Source organism: Mobula hypostoma, chromosome 2 (assembly GCF_963921235.1).
Source record: "Mobula hypostoma chromosome 2, sMobHyp1.1, whole genome shotgun sequence".
NCBI classification, from domain to species: domain Eukaryota; kingdom Metazoa; phylum Chordata; class Chondrichthyes; order Myliobatiformes; family Myliobatidae; genus Mobula; species Mobula hypostoma.
The window spans coordinates 220,552,088-220,569,258 of record NC_086098.1 but is presented as its reverse complement, the minus strand read 5'-3'; the positions used below and the strand labels follow the sequence as shown (position 1 = coordinate 220,569,258).

General features: G+C 41.0%; 1 protein-coding gene across 1 annotated transcript in view; it reads right to left on the bottom strand.

The window, feature by feature from the left end:
* The window catches only part of LOC134342865 (protein-glutamine gamma-glutamyltransferase 2-like), a 61,080-nt gene extending 48,556 nt beyond the window's left edge, over nt 1–12,524 (bottom strand). Inside the window, exons 1-2 of the mRNA XM_063041523.1 lie at nt 12,390–12,524; nt 11,906–12,085 (exon numbers count right to left, since the gene is read on the bottom strand). Of these exons, the coding sequence (XP_062897593.1) occupies nt 11,906–12,085; nt 12,390–12,399 (190 nt within the window). The 5' untranslated portion in view covers nt 12,400–12,524. The remainder of the gene's footprint in view (nt 1–11,905; nt 12,086–12,389) is intronic.
* Nucleotides 12,525–17,171: the final 4,647 nt, after the last annotated feature.

Genomic DNA, 17,171 nt, shown 5'->3' with positions numbered 1-17,171 from the left:
AACTCTAAACACTGAACACAAAGCATGCTAAAAGTACTTTACGTAATTCCATCATCATGTCAGACCAGCCTCTTAAAGTGAACCCCAACTCAATGTTAGTGGCTGTGAACCATGTATATTTCCACTAATTATATTATCCTACAGGCTAACTGACCACTGTCAACTGCCCCTAGTGGGTGGGTGACTGGTAGAATCTGGGGGCCATTGGGGAGAATAAAATTGAGATCAGCAATTGGATGAGTGTCACTCTGTTGCTGGTTGTCATGGATTCTTGAGTCAAAGAGCCTCTTTTTCGTTCAGGGTGCTCCACTTTCCCCCCCTTACCAGAGATGTCTGCTGAGGGTTGGTGAGTTGTGAGCATGCTATGTTGGCACCAGAAGTATGGTGACACTCGCAGGCTGCCCAACACAGTCCTCGCTGATTTGATTTATCGGAATCAGAATCTGAATCGGATTTAACATCACTATTTAATATAGTGAAATTTGTTGTTTTGGGGCAGGAGTGCATTGTAATACATAACAATAAAAACTATAAATTATGATAATAAGTATATACAGTGCCTATAAAAAGTACTCACCACCAGCCCCCCCCCCCCTGCCCCCGCCACCGGAAGTTTTCATGTCTTATTGTTTTACAACATTGACTCACAGTGGATTTAATTTGGATTTTTTTACACTGATCAATGGAAGAGAATCTTTCATATCAAAGTGAAAACAAATTTCTACAAATTGGTCTAAATTTATTACAATTATTAAACACAAAATAATTGATTGCATAATTACTCACCCCCACCAAGTCAGTATTTATTTGATGTACTTTTGGCTGAAATTACAGCCTTGAGTCTGTGTGGATAGTTTTCTATCAGCTTTTCACATCTGGATATTGCAATTTTTCCCCATTCGTCTTTACCAAACTGCTCAAGCTCTTTCAGATTGCTTGGGGATCGTGACTGAACAGCCCTTTTCAAGTCCAGTCATAAATTCTCAATTGGATTGAGATCTGGACTCTGACTTGGCATCTCTGAGACATTAACCTTGTTGTTTTTCAGCCATTCCTATGTAGCTTTGGCTTTATGCTTGGGGTCATTGTCTTGCTGGAAAACAAATCTTCTCCCAAGTCGCAACTCTCTTACAGACTGCATCAGGTTTTCTTCCAGGATTTTGCTATATTTTGCTGCATTCATTTTACCCTCTACCTTCCCAAGCCTTCCAGGCTCTGCTGCAATGAAGCATTCCCACAGTATAATGCAGCCACCTCCATGCTTCACAGTAGGGATGTGTGTTTTTGATGATGTGTGGTGTTTACCTAATGCCAAAAATAACGTTTAGTCTGATGGCCAAAAAGTTAAATTTTAAAGTTTTTTTCAACAGTGGCTTTCTCTTTGCCACTGCCCATAAATCTGAAACTGGTGAAGAACCTGAGCAACAGCTGATGTAAACTCAGTTTCTCCCATCTCAGCCATTGAAGCTTGTAACTTCAGCTGTCATAAGTCTATTGGTGGTCTCCCTCACTGGTCCCCTTCTTGCACGGTCACTCATTTTTTGAGGATGGCCTGCTCTAAGCAGCTGTACTATACTCTTTCCATTACTTTATGACTGACATAACTATATTCCAAGGGATATTCAGTGACATGGAAATTTTATTGTATCCATCTCCTGACTTGTACTTTTCAGAGGTGCTTGGAGTGTTCTTTTGTCTTGATGGTGCAGTTTTTTGTCTAAATACTGACTCACCAACAGTTGGACCTTCCAGATACAGGCGTATTTTTACTACAATCAATTGAAACACCTTAACAACATGCAGATCTCTAAAAACAGGTCTCCATTTAACTAATTGTGTGACTTCTAAAACCAGTTGGCTGCACCAATAATGATTTGGTGTGTTATATTAAAGGGAGTAAACACTTATGCAATCAATTATTTTGTGTTTTATATTTGTGATTAATTTAGATCATTTTGTAGAGATCTGCTTCCACTTTGACATAAAAGAGTCCTTTCTGTTGATCAGTGTCAAAAAAGCCAACTTAAATCCATTGTGATTCAATGTTGCAAAACAAAAAAAACAAGAAAACTTCTAAGGAGGGTGAATACTTTTTATAAGCACTATATAAAGAAATACATGAATTAATTAAACAGTGCAAAAAGAGAGGGAAATATATAGTAAGGTAGTGTTCATGGGTTCTTCGTCCATTCAGAAATCTGATGGCAGAGGGGAAGTAGCTGTTCCTGAAATGACTTGTTTCACTGTATGTTTTGATGTACATGTGGCAAATAAATTTTAACTTTTTCTTATCTTTCTGTTCTGTATGTCTCGATAACTCTAAGAAATATCTGACATATTTAAGATGGGCTATTAATTTATTTTTCTCCTGATTTTAAACTTGCAAACAGAGAAATATTAGCTCCACATTTCATGAACAAATAAGGATCATTTGTGAAACATGTCTCTATAATAAATGGTTTTCAGATATCTCAAATAGTTTGAAGTAATATGCCTTATCACTAGGAGAGTAGATTGTTTTTCTTGGTTTAAAAGAATAAAGTTACTTGAGTCTTCTATCAAGAATTATTTTCTTTTTTTTTAAATTTTATTTTTATTTGGATAAGGAATTCACAATTATCATGTACTTTTTTCACACATATAACCTTTTCCATTTTTTTATATGTATAAAACTACAATTATTTATACATTCTTAAGTACACATTGAGATGATATAAAAGGAAAATAAACATTTAAATAGATAATTATGTACTGTGGTAAATCTAACCTATTAGGCTAAGTAATGAAATTAGTTGTTAAGAAAAATGGTAATAATAGTTTCCATACAACCCTTCTGGACCATTTCCACTGGTCCAAAATGTTGCATACAAGCCTATATACCAACCATTGTAGGTGTTTATATCCCAATTTGTTCGTGCTTGTTTCTGCCCGCAGACATAATTATCCAATCCCTATGTACTTATTTACTTAATTTCTTCATTTTGTTTTATCCCTTTCCCAAATCTTTCCCTTTACTTGTGTTAATTCTCTATTTTCCAAAAAAAAACAACAAACATTTAGACTAGGGGTGCTTACGTTAGCAATATTACTGTGTTGATGAGAAGAGCAATATAAATCATTAGGAGAGTCATCTAAAGTCTGCTCGCATTGGGGTTATATATTCAATTCATTTATTCCAGATTTGATAAAATGTTTCTTTTTGAGTTCTCAGGGAGTAAGTCAACTTTTCCATTTTAAATATTTCCAAGATAATTTCGTACCAATCTTCTAATGTAGGTGGTATTGGATTTAGCCATTTTCTAGTGATTGATTTCTTACTTGCCGCTAAGAGGGCCTGCAGCAACTTTATATCTTCCTTCTGTTCAAGGAACAATACATGCCCCAAATAGAGCGTCTCAAAGTTCAGGGGTATCTGGGACCTAAGTACCTTAACTAATGTTCTATGAATACCTTCCCAAAATAGACTTAATTTAGGGCAATCCCAGAAAATATGAAAATGATTTGCCTCCTTGGAGCCGCACCTTCTCCAACACATCACATTTGTATCTTTATATTTTTCCTGATATGGGGTCTTGAAGTATCTTACAATGTTTTTCCAACAATGTTCTCTCCAGGTCAAAGAATTAGTCGAGGACCATTGAAAGCTGCAGATTTTCCCCCAAGCCTCCTCTGAAAGTACCAACCCCGCTTCTTTCTCCCACTTCTCTTTAATATACAGTGTATTTACATTTTTAGCATGGGAGAGTGCATTATATAGGCGAGAAACTGATTTACTAGGTATTGAACTGCAAGCCGAATTCAGAATCTTGAAAAATTCTAATTCTACTGTTGATAGGTCTGTATATCTACAACTCTGGTTAACATAGTTTCGTATTTGAAGGTACCTAAAAAAGTCATTATGTTCTAGGCCATGTTTGTCCTGCAGGATTTGGAAACTTTGTAATACTCTTTTATCTATAAATGAGAGGTAGGTTGTAAGACCTTTCTTTATCCATAGCTCAAATCTTTTATCTCCTCTGTTGGGAAGGAATTCGGTATCATATGCACACCATCTAAAGAGTTTTAGCATGTTATTAATTCCACATGAATTAACCACCTTCTGCCATACTTTTAATGTAAGATTTATCCAAGCATTATTAAATTTTTCCAACTGGGCCATCAATCCTTTGTCAGCTATTGAGGCCTGAAGAGGAAAACTGTCAACTAATCCAAATTCTATTTCCTTCCATCTAGCCTTATATTCCCTATTACACCAATATAACAGAGGGGTTATCTGTGAGGCATAAAAATAATTTCTCAGGCAAGGAAGAACCATACCTCCTCTTTCCTTCCCTAACTGTAAGATGTTATATCGAATTCTAGGTTTCCTTCCTTGCCAAATGAAGCAGGAAATCCATTTGTCCCATTCCCTGAATTGATTATCATCCACCTCCACTGGTAAAGTACGGAAAAGATATAATAACCGAGGAAGAACATTCATTTTTATAGTATTTATCCTTGAATTTAAACTTAAAAAGGGGATAAGATTCCATCTATGCATATCTGCTTTTATCTCTGAGATTAATGGCCCATAATTTACCTGTGACAGTGTTGAAAGATCCTTCGGCAGGGTTATTCCTAAATATTTTAATGATTTAGCTTCCCACTTAAGATCATATGTATCCTGCAATTTTTTGGATGGTGTATAATTTAGGGACATAACCTGCGTTTTCTTTACATTTATTTTATAACCTGATATTTTCCCAAAGTCATCCAACAGTGTAAACAATCCTATAAATGATTTTTCTGGTTCACTCAGATAGACCAAAACATCATCTGCGAATAACGCCACTTTCTGTTCAATCCCTGCCACCTTGATACCTTTTACGATTTCGCTCTGTCTTATTAGTTGGGCAAGTGGTTCAATATATAGCGCAAAAAGGAGAGGAGAAATTGGGCATCCCTGTCTAGTGCCTCTCTCTAAAATGAAGGAGTCAGAGAGGTCCCCATTTATCTTAATTCGGGCTGTAGGGCTATCATATAGAGTCTGAATTACTTTAATAAACCTTTCTTGAAAGCCGAATCTTCCTAACACTCTGTATAGGAATGCCCAACTAACCGAATCAAAAGCTTTCTCAGCGTCCAATCCTACTACCATTGTCTCTGTCTCATTCTTATTAACCTGTTCTAATATGTGCAGAGTTCTCCTTATGTTGTCCTGTGTTTGTCTTTGTTGAATAAATCCAGTCTGGTCTAAATGGATTAGGCCAGGTAAAAGCTTTTCCAATCTGCACGCTAATATAGATGTAAATAGTTTGTAATCTAAATTAAGAACACTAATTGGCCGATAATTGCCACATTCTAGTTTATCTTTACCCTCTTTAGGAATAACTGAAATAATCGCTTCTCTCCAGGAAGATGGAGTTTCTCCTCTCTGCAAGATCCAATTAAAGGTGTTAAGTAGTAATGGGGCTAACTGTGTCTTCAGGGACTTGTACCACTCTGAGGTAAACCCATCAGAACCCGGGGACTTTCCAGCCTTTAACCTAGAGATGGCCACGTTCAGTTCTTTGACAGTTACTGGTTCTAATAAACTTTCATTTTGTAAATCTGTAAGTTTAGGTAGATCTAAAAAATTCAATACACTGTCTATATAGGGCTCATTGGGGGCCCAGGGTTGGGAGTACAGCTCTCGATAATATGTTTCAAAACTCTCTTGAATTTTCCCTATTGTACTCTCCACAAGCTTTGTCTTTGGATTCTTTATTTTATGAATTGTATTGTCTGCTTGTTGTTTTCGTAATTTATATGCTAATAATCTAGCTGATTTACCTCCTACTTCATAATTCTTTTGTCTCAGGTAAAGAAAATTTCTTTGAGTTTCCAACGTATAAATATCATCAATTTCACTTTACAATTTCCTAATTTCCTGTTTTTGATTTGAATTACTTTTGTTGCTATCTACAACTTGAAGTTGTTTTAATTTTCGTTGAAGGCCTGCTAATTTTTGTGCATTGATTTTTTTCATGTGAGTAGTAATGGAAATAATTTTCCCTCTCAGTACAGCTTTCAATGTATCCCATAAAATCACTGGTGATGTTTCTCCCGTGTCATTAAGGTCTAGATATTCTTTGATTTCTCCCCTTAATCTCTCCATTACTTTTGGGTTATTAAGTATATGTGAGTTTAGCCTCCATAGTGTTTTCCTCATTTTCCTTTACAGGATTAGAGACATAGAGACTGGGCTATGATCCGACAGATCAATTGTTGCAATATTACAGTTTTTTATCCTGAGTCTATCTGTATTAAAGATAAAGAAATAGTCTATCCTTGAATAGGCTGAATGAGGGAAAGAGTAATATGTATAATCTTTACTAGTAGGGTGTAATTCCCTCCAGACATCTATAATTCCCAACTCCTCCATCAATGAATTCACTTTCCGAGTCAGAAGTTTATTCTGAGTAACTATTCTTGAAGAATCTAATATAGGATTTAATCTAATATTAAAATCCCCTCCACAAATTACTACCCCTCGAGAACTGACCATTAGATCAAAAATGTGTCTATAAAATGACCATTCACTACCTGGAGGAGCATAAATATTCAGCAATGTTATTTCTGTACCTTCTATTCTTCCTGTGATTTTTACAAACCGTCCTTCTTTGTCTCTAGTCTCTGAAATATGTTCATAATTAAGAGTACTTGATATTAAAGTAGCTACCCCTCGTTTGTGACTCAATTTATATGATGAATAAAATACATGCTTAAAGCCCATTCTTTTTAATTTTCCATGTTCAGATTGGCTCATATGTGTTTCCTGGAGGAAAGCTATTTGTGCCCTCTCTTTTTTCAATTTAGACATAATCTTATTTCTTTTAATTGGATTCAAAACCCCATTAACATTATAGGAAATTATTTTTACCAATTCAGTTTGCATTTTTCTCTAGTAGAATAAAAGCACTCTCCTTTTCTAACCAAACAGTAAGCAATCCCTTCTCAACAGTAAACCAAGACATATAACCACACCCTAGACATTTCTGAACGTATAACATTTGAAAATTTTTCCCGACTTCCCACAGTGAGGCCTGAGCACCAACCCGCCTCAGTTCAGAGGGATAACCTCTATCTTCACCCTGTGTTGGAGGGCCCTCAGCAGTTTGAATAATCATAGAGAATTTTCTCCTATTTATGTCTCGACCATATTGCTATCATTCAAGTTATTCCGCCTAGTTTATTTTCAGTTACCAGTTTTCATTTTACTTTTAAGTCCGATTTACTCTTTTCAGTCATTTCTCTTAATTAATCTGTATTCTCTGTACATTCGCGTCTGAATATTTGCAGATTTTCCTTGTAGTTTGACACTCTGGTTCGAGTGGAGCGTCCTCGCCCCACTAACTGCCACGACTTCTGCCGAATCCTCTCCAGTAGCGACTCCGGTTGGGTGATAACTTTAATAGGTAGTCCCTGGTCTGCCAAGTCCGACGTTGCCTCCTCCACCGTAGCGTAAGTTTTTGTCCCTTCGTCGTAAAAGACTCTCAGCCGAGCTGGATACAGGGTCTGGAATCTGATGTTGTTTTCCTTCAGGACTCTCCGTGTTTCTGTATATTCCTTCCGTCTGGCAAGAATCCCCGGTGCGTAGTCGTGGTCTAAACTGATTTTGTAGTTGTTCCACATGAAACCTTTCTTTTGCCATGCTCTTTTAAGCACCTCTTCCTTCGTTCTGTAACTGAGAAATCTGATCAGAATCGATCTGGGCTGGGCGCCTGCCGGAGGCTGTGGTGCCAACGTGTGGTGGGCCCTTTCTATCTGTAGGTCTTTTGCGGCCGGTATATCAAGGTTCTCTCTAAGCAGCTTCTCCACGAAGGGAATCATCAATCCGGGTTTACCTTCGGTTCCTTCGGGAACTCCGTAGATCCTCACATTTTCCCTTCTCGAGCGGCCTTCTTGATCTATTAGTTTCCACTGGAGCTGGTCTTGCAGCTTCAGCATTTCTGCTATCACTTCCTCGGCGTTTTGTAGCTTCTCTTCAATTCCAACAATCCTCGCTTCGGCTTCATCTATCCGCGAGTTAGTTTTTACTATTTCTCCTTTAATATCTTCCAGCTGTTTGCTGTTATCTTGTCGGAACTCACGAATCTCTCCAAGAATCAAAGACAGAGTCACCGATTCCCCCTCATTATCTCCGTCCTGGCTTGCCGTGGGGGAGCTAGGCCCTTCGCCTTGCTGCATCTCTTTATGTTTATCAGCCTTCGAAGCGGACTTTTTAATCTTGTTCTTAGGCATCATCCTTGCCCCTTTTATTAATATAGTTATGCAATATTAAGTATTTGTCTAAATTCGATTTTGGGGCAGTTTACCTTCTTTTTTGTCGAGAGACCTTTTCCTTACGCCGCCATTCCCTTGATGACCCGGAAGTCCTCCCCCCAAGAATTATTTTCAAGTACCAAGATGGTTCTAACATTAAAGAAAGAGGAAGTAACATTTGTTCATTTCACTTTTCCCAATCACTATTATCCCCACCACTGGACTGTAACTTCAGCCCCCTACACTACTCCCTGTACACTCACAACTTTGTGGCCCAATTCTGTTCTAGCTCCATCTACAGGTCTGCAGATGACACCACTTACAATCGGCTGAATCTCAGATAGCAGTGAGTTGGAGTACAGGAAGGAGATCAGAGAGCCTACTACCATGGTGTCACAACGACAGCCTTTCCTTAAATATCAGCAAAACAAAAGAACTGGTCATTGATACCAGGAAGGAGATATTACACAGGCCCATGTTTATATCAACAGAGTTGAAGTCGAAAGGGTTGAAAGCTAAAGGTTCTCTTTATCTCTCTTCCATCAGGCGGAAGATACAAACACTTGAAAGCACATACCACCGGCCTCAAGGACAGCTTCTGTCCCACTATTATAAGACTACTGTATATTCCCCTAGTACAGTAAGATGGACTCTTGGCCTCACAAACTAGTTCTCATCGCGGCCTTGCACTTTATTGTCTGCCTGCACTGCATTTTCACTGCAACTCTAACACTTTATTCTACACTTTGATTTTGTTTCCCTTGTATTACTTCAAAGCACAGTTGTAATGAAATTACCTGTATGACCATTTTATTACAATCATAATGAATATTAATTCCAGACATAATGATCGTTATGAACAATTTATTCACTGCACCTTGGTACATGTAATAGTATTAAACCAATTCCAAATCATGGGATGGTGTTAAACTCCTGACATCTAATGCATTATTTCTGAAGTTCCGGTATAGTTGTCCCACACTGCAGCTCACTCACTGTGTTGCAAGCATTCTGATCTTGAACTCCATTGAACTTTCTCTATATTCAGTGCTATTCTCACCATAAAAGGTCATGGGGTGATAAAGACCAATTGCAGATTGTGTTAAGTGATGAAAATTTCTGGTGAGACAGCCGTCAATAATTAAGTATTTAATTTGCCTGTAAACCAAACAAAATCAAACCAGTAAGTGGAACAGTCAGGAATGGTGCTCCTCTTTCTCCGTCTCTTCTGCTCTGCTGAATTACAACACATTTTAAATTCATTTTTAATGTTCATTTCAGTTACTGAAAATCTTTTGGGCATGGCAGAGTAGTGGTTAGCACAATTCCTTACAGTATGGATGACCCCGGCTTCAATTCCCGGTGCTTCCTGTAAGGAGTTTGTATGTTCTCCCTGTGACTGCAGGGATTTCCTCCAGGTGCTCTGGTTTCCTCCCACAATCCAAAGGCATTAGGTTGGTAGGTTAATAGGGCATTGTAAGTTGTCCCGTGGTAAGGCTAAGGTTAAATCGGGGGAGGGGGGGTGGGATTGCTGGACAGCATGACTCGAAGGGCTGGAAGAGCCTATTCCACACTGTATCTCAATAAAGAAATAAATAAATATCAGATCAACAGCTCCACAACATCCTCTCTTAGGGTTCACTGTTAGATTGGAATTGACATAGCCAACAGGCGAATTACTTACTCAACTTGATACATGATACAGTTGTGAATTCATATGGGTAGTGGAGAATCGTATGTTCTTATGGAAATCACAAACAGACTGACTCACACACTTGACTTCGTGTGGAGCACGTTTGTAAGCAGAGCTGCTGAGTGCAGCTTGTATCTTCAGAAGCCCCTGTGGAGATGCTGAAGATACTGCAGCTATGTGATAAGCAAATGCTGAAGTTTGCCTGTAACATTGATTCATTCTTGCTTTCTTGTTCTGAGCTTGTACTGCAGACTCACATTTGGAAAATGACTGCTTCTCAGTGGTGTTAATGTCGTAATTCCAAAGTAAATTAATTAAACCCTAGTGAACTAATGATTCTTGCTATGGCTACTCGAGACAGGCTAATAACAATATTTCCCTTTTTCATAGAAAAATAAAAGTAGGTTAAGTAAAAGTAATCGTAAAATGCCTTGAGAGTGCTAAAAAAACAATTTCAATGCTTGAAGTACTGTTCTACAGATTATCAGACTGGTCTAAGATGCAGAATTATGCAATTTAACAGCAGGATCGGTTTTGATATCAAAGATAAGCATTCTTGAATGTTCAAAGCTATAAAACTTAATAATATTTTTCAACGCAAACAATATTTTTCAATGCTAAAATGACTTTATTATGAAGGGAAGTGTGCATAATAACTTCAGCAGCAATTCACATTTATTTAAAACTGAAGCTGAGGAGATACTGAAAGCATCCCTTCTTCACCAAGCCTTTACCTTCCCACCAACCTGGCTTCACCTATCACTTTCTAGATAGTCCTCTTTCTCCTCCCCCCAGCACCCCCTATCCCCCGCCATCACTTTTTCATTCTGGCATCTCCCCCTGTCCTTTTCAGTGCTGAAGAAGGATCCTAGCCCAAAATGTTGGCTGTTCATTCATTTCCATAGATGCTGACTGACCTACTGAGCTCCTCCAGCATTTTATGCATTATGCATGTGAGCAAAAGCTTTGTCAGGAAGGTAGATGTTAAGATGCTTCTTAAAATGGGAAAGAAAGATAGAGATGGAGAGACTTAGGAAGAGAATTCTAGAGTTTAGAGTCAACAATGAAGTAAGGCCAGCACTGGTAGAGTGCTTCAGTTCTGGGACTTAAAATTACATCATGGTTATGGTGTTGGAGCAGAATGGGACCAAGTCCAAGAGATACTTCAGTAGTGGGGACACAGTGGGAGCGTCTTGGACAAGAGGGTACAACCACAGAATAGAAGGATATCCTTTCAGAACGAAGATGAGGAAGAATTTCTTTAACCAGAGGGTGGTGAATTTGTGGAATTCATTTCCAGACAGCTGTGGAGACCAAGTCATTGTGTATACTTAAAGTGGAGGTTGATAGTTTCTTGGTTAGTAAAGGTGTCAAAAGTTACGGGGAAAAGGGAGAATAATGGAGTTGAGAGGGATAATAAATTGGTCATGATAGAATGGCAGAACAGACTTGATGGGCCAAATGGTCTAATTCTGCTCCTATGTCTTATGGAAATCAATTATTCCCCATATCCCAAACCAATTTTACCCCTTGATCCATGTGATAACGTAGAAATAATTTTGTTCATAGCTGTCAGTGTGTACTCACACAGTTTGGTCAGGAAGCATCTGTTGACAGAGGAGAAGAGTGCTTCAGATTAATACTCTGCCATCACAACCTAACAAGACTTGAGGACTGCTCCCAGCTGATTCAGATTTTCCCCTCTGCCGAGGTGGAGTACCCTGCTACCTATTCTGTTTCCATTTCAGTCAAGGGCGTAGGCTGGTCAGCATTTCACTGCGTTCCCATCACTACAACAGCGACCTTCTCACAGATACTTCATACTGTAAAATGCTTTGGGATGTCTTCTGACAGCGTCTGTAAAAATGCAAGTTCTTTCATTCCCAGCCTTACCAAGACGTATCTGAATCGCATCTTGCCCCCTTTTACCTGATTCCACGATGAAGGAGATCTGGTCACTTGGTGGCTTGTAGCCCCGCGATGTGAAGTTCACAATGATAGTAAAGTGACTGCCCCGTCTGACAATCAGTCGCTTGAAGCCGAAATTGTCCGTGTTGTGCGCCGTGTTATTGACCTGATACTGCAGATCTGTGCTAGCCACCTCGAGTGCTGTGAAAAGGACACATACAAGAGCGTGTTGTTAAATAAACTAACCCAAACCGTTATCTCTTTGAATTCTGCAAACCACAAAGCGATGACTCTCATTCTCTTCATTCACTAGCAATTTCTAGTAGAGCCTCGTGAAATATATGCAATAATTCAACAATTACTTCAAACTCAACACATTTTTAACTTCTCCTTTCTAAGCCCTAATAATTTACAGTACGGTTAGTATTTGTAAGTGAAAAGCAATACTTTGCCCGCAAGTTTAAAACCCGCGGCTGTCTTTTCCATGGACTTGAAGCGCATTTACCTTGTGCCATTTCTGCTGCAGGCTGCTCTCACTCCGAACCACTTTGTCTTAATCTGCGCGCTCCCTGTCAGGACTGCAAACTTTTATAGCCAAACCTGCGCGCCCCAGCCACAACTTCCGCTGAATTCAAGCGCAATAGACTCCATATACGGGTGACGCTGAAGCGTGTGAATCAGATTTAAAGCTGGGAGTATTTCACAATTTTGAGTAAACTGTTTAAAACTCTCCCTCTGCTGGTCGAGTCCCCAGTTCCTCGGGGAGAGACGCGACGATTTTGGGCGCACCCGCCGGCCACATTTCTCTGCCCTTATATATCCATCTTCAAAGCGGCAAAACCAAACAACGGGGCTCAGGGAGGGACAGATCTAGCAGACTCAGAGACAACGTTACCCCGGCCAGGGAGCCGAGGTGATCTTTTTTAAACTGCGAATTTTGGTGAATCTTGGGGTTCTCAGCTTTAGCCGGCTTTGGAGAGTTCTTTGAAAACAAATTGAGATGAATTTCTGGATACTAAGAAGTTCATGCGCTATAGGGATGATGCTGGTAGACTGCATCAAGGTCCTTGATGGATGAGTGATCGGGCTTCAAGGTTTGGATCTGCGTGGATTATTCCTGCCCCAATCATTGGGCCGCAGTTAAAATACTGGGCTAGATGATGAACAAGGTGGTTAAAGTGGCAGGTTTAAGGAGTCACAATGGGAAATCAGGGTCAGCAGTATTGACAGTTTGTAGGTACAAAGGCAAACACTTCAAGTGCAAGGGATTCAGATTTCTGGATCATTGGGACCTCTTTTGGGGCAGGAGTGACCTGTACAAACAGGACAGGTTGCACTTGAATCCCAGGGGGACCAATTTCCTGGCAGAGAAGTTTGCTATGGCTATAGGGGAGAGTTTAAACTAGGATTGCTGGGGGTGGGGAGGTGGGAACCGAACTGAAGAGACAGAGGAAGGGGCAGTTGCCTCACAATTAGAGAAAGCTTGGAGACAGTGCTAGAGGGAGGATAGGCAGGTGATAGAGAAGGGATGTGCTCAGACCAATGGATTGAGATGTGTCTACTTTAATGCAAGAAGCATCATGAACAAAGCAGATGAGCTTAGAGCGTGGATCAGTACTTGGAGCTATGATGTTGTGGCCATTACAGAGACTTGGATGGCTCAGGGGCAGGAATGGTTACTTAAGAGTGCCAGGCTTTAGATGTTTCAGAAAATACTGGGAGGGAGGCAAAAGAGGTTGGGGCATGGCACTGTTGATCAGAGATAGTGACATGGCTGCAGAAAAGGAGGAAGTCATGGAAGGATTGTCTACTGAGTCTCTGTGGGTGGAAGTTAGAAACAGTAAGGGGTCAATAACTCTACTGGGTGTTTTTTATAGACCGCCCAACAGTAACAGGGACATCGAGGAGCAGATAGTGTCATGGTCCAGTCTGTGAAGTCCGCATTCCGGTTCATGTTCCGGTCCATGTTCTGGTCCATTGCTCCTTATTCCAGCGTTTCTGGTTTTCCCCAGTTTCTGTTGTAGGCACATGATTCTCATTTTGGGGCTGAGACATAAATACCTCTGCAAACCAGGGATTCCCTGCTGGAATGTTTTCCTCCTCTCCCTGTCTCTCTGCTCCTGGATACCTCACCTGACGCTTTGCCTGGATACCATGCCTGACTCTCTGCCTGCTCACCTAGCCTGGATACCCTGCCTGTAATCCTTGCCTGCACCGCTGTCTAGTTCAATTGCCAGAGCAAGATAAGGAACTGTCTATTGTTGGTTTGTACTGTCTGTGTCCACGCCTTCACCAGGTAGGTCTAGCCGTTTGCCGCTACCTAGTGTTGGGATCTGTAACGTCATATTCTGCGTTCTGTGTCATGAGTCCTGGCCCTATGTCCTGTTCCCAAGGAGGGGTCCCAGCTCTGTGTTCCATGCTCCTGTCTGTTCCGAGTCTAAGGCTCCATGGTCTTGCCCCTTCCTGTCCCTTGCCAGGCCGATTGACGTTACCCTGCAGTTGGTTCTGTCCATTCCTGTCCCTTATCTCCATTGGGTCAGAGTCCCGTGTCCTGCCCAGGAGTCCCACGTCCTGCCCAGGAGTCGGCTCGAAGTACCCTTGCCCCGTCATGTCCTCGTCTGGTACCCTTGCCCTGTCATGTCCTTGTCTGGTCTCCAAGTACTCAAGCCTCGAGACCCCAAGCCTGTCTCCAAGTACTCGAGCCTCGAGATCCCAAGCCTGTCTCCAAGTACTCAAGGCTCAAGACCCCAAGACTCCAGTCCTGTAGTCATGCCATGTCCTTGCCTGGTTCTGGGGCCTGAACCCGAGGCAAGACCCAGGTTCTGGGTCCTTTTCTAGTCTCTGGTTTGGAATCCAAGCCAGGCTCCTAGTTCATAGTTCCTCATCCGGTTTCCCTGTTTCTTGTCCATGTCCTAGCCTAGGTCCTGCATCCGTGTCCTGTTCCTAGTGCTTCAGTGTCTGTGTCTTGTATTTGGGTCCGCCAATGCCGCCCCATTGTGACAGATAGGGAGACAGATTCTGGAAAGGTGTAATAACAATAGGGTTGTTGTGGTGGGAGTTTCTAATTTCCCAAATATTGATTGGCGTCTCCCTAGAGCAAGGGGTTTGGATGGGGTCAAGTTTGTTAGGTGTGTTCAGGAAGGTTTCCTGACACAATATGTAGATAAGACTACAAGAGGAGAGGCTGTACTTGATCTGGTATTGGGAAATGAAGGCTGGTCAGGTGTCAGGTCTCTCAGTGGTAGAGCATTTTGGAGATAGTGATCACAATTCTATCTCCTTTACCATAGCTTGGAGAGGGATAGGAAAATTCAAATTAGGAAAGTGGAGTAAGGGGAAATATGAAGCTATCAGGCAGGAACTTGGAAGCATAAATTGGGACAGATGTTCTCAGGGAAATGTACGGCAGAAATGTGGCAAATGTTCAGGGAATAATTGCATGGCATTCTGAATAGATACGTTCCAATGAGACAGGGAAAGGATGGTAGGGTACAGGAACCATGGTGTACAAAGGCTGTTGAAAATCTAGTCAAAAGGAAAGAAAAGCTTATGAAAGGCTCAAAAAATGAGGTAATGATAGGAATCTAGAAGATTATAAGGCTAGCAGGAAGAAGCTTAAGAATGAAATTAGGAGAGCCAGAAGAGGCCATGAGAAGGCCTTGGAGAGCAAGATTAAGGAAAACCCCAAGGTATTCTACAAGTATGTGAAGAACAAGAAGATAAAACATGAGAGAATAGGATCAATAATGTGTGACAGTGGAAAATTGTGTATGGAACCGGACAATACTTAATGAATACTTTGCTTCAGTATTCACTACAGAAAAGGATCTTGGCGATTGTAGGGATAATTTACAGTGGATTGAAAAGTTTGAGCATATAAACATTAAAAGAGAGGATGTGCTGGAGCTTTTGGAAAGCATCCAGCTGAATAAGTCTCCAGGATTGGATAAGATATATCCTAGGCTACTGTGGGAGGCGAGGGCGGAGATTGCTGAGCCTCTGGTAATGATCTTTGCATCATAGATGGGGATTGGAGAGGTTCCAGAAGATTGAAGGGATACAGATGTTGTTCCCTTATTCAAGAAAGGGAGTAGATATAGCTCACAAAATTATAGACCAGTGAGTCTTACTTCAGTGTTTGGTAAGTTGATGGAAAAGATCCTGAGAGGCAGGATTTATGAACAGTTGGAGAAGCATAATATGATTAGGAATAGTCAGCATGGCTTTGTCAAGGGAAGGTCGTGCCTTACAAGTCTGAATGAATTTTTGGAGGATGTGACTAAACACATTGATGAAGTTAGAGCAGTAGATGTAGTGTTTATGGATTTCAGCAAGGCATTTGACAAGTGTTACGTACCCCGTAACTGGGTTGCCAAACCAGCAGAAATGGATCACTCAGTTGGAGTCTGGATTACTAGAACTAAGAAAGTTTTATTAAAGAAACAAACAACACCGTAATCGAAAGGATAATAAATGCAACAGTTCAGCAATGATAAACACACATGTGCACAGAATTAAGATAACAGCATCAATCAAGCTCTATCGTTGTCTAGGAGTAAATGACCAATTCCAAAGTGACGCAAAGTTCAGTCCAATTTAGTTCAGTTCGCAGTAATCGTTGCCGTGGCGATGGACAATGTGGGGGAAGGAGAGAGAGAACAAGAACGAATGATCATTCAAAAATGGCTTCCACACACAGACCTGCGATATTGCTCATGAGCAGCTTTCGGGCGAGTCCTTTGTGATGTCACCTGAGGTCACCGACTGTGACCCCTCCTCCAGATGCGGTCGATCCTCTGCAGTGAACCTGGCACCCAAGCAAGGGCAGACACACACCAGGTTCCCGCTGATCGTACCTTTCCACCCTGTGCGTCTAAGGCTTGGTTCCGCAACCAGCCTTCCAAACGACTCCCGCCGACTTGCGGGGGGGGGGCACCGCTTCCAGGGTCTCGTTACCTTGGGTGTCATGTGTCCTTGCCTTAGCGAGCCTGTCCCTTTTTATCCCCCTGCTGGGGTATCGCCTGTCCATCACACTTCAAACAGTTCAGGGTTCAAAGGGGGAGCCGATCTTGACAATACCCAGACTGATGGCTCCTTCATTAACATCTCCAAATGCTGCTTCATTGTGTTCCTTATCTCTCCCTCCCCTGAGGACAGGTGGCAGACCAGCTGCTGATCACACAGGACAGCTGACATCTATGTGTATTCTTGTCACACTTCCCCCCTTTAAGGATTTTTACCGGGGGGTAAAAATTACAAATGTGAATACATTATTTGATACACACAC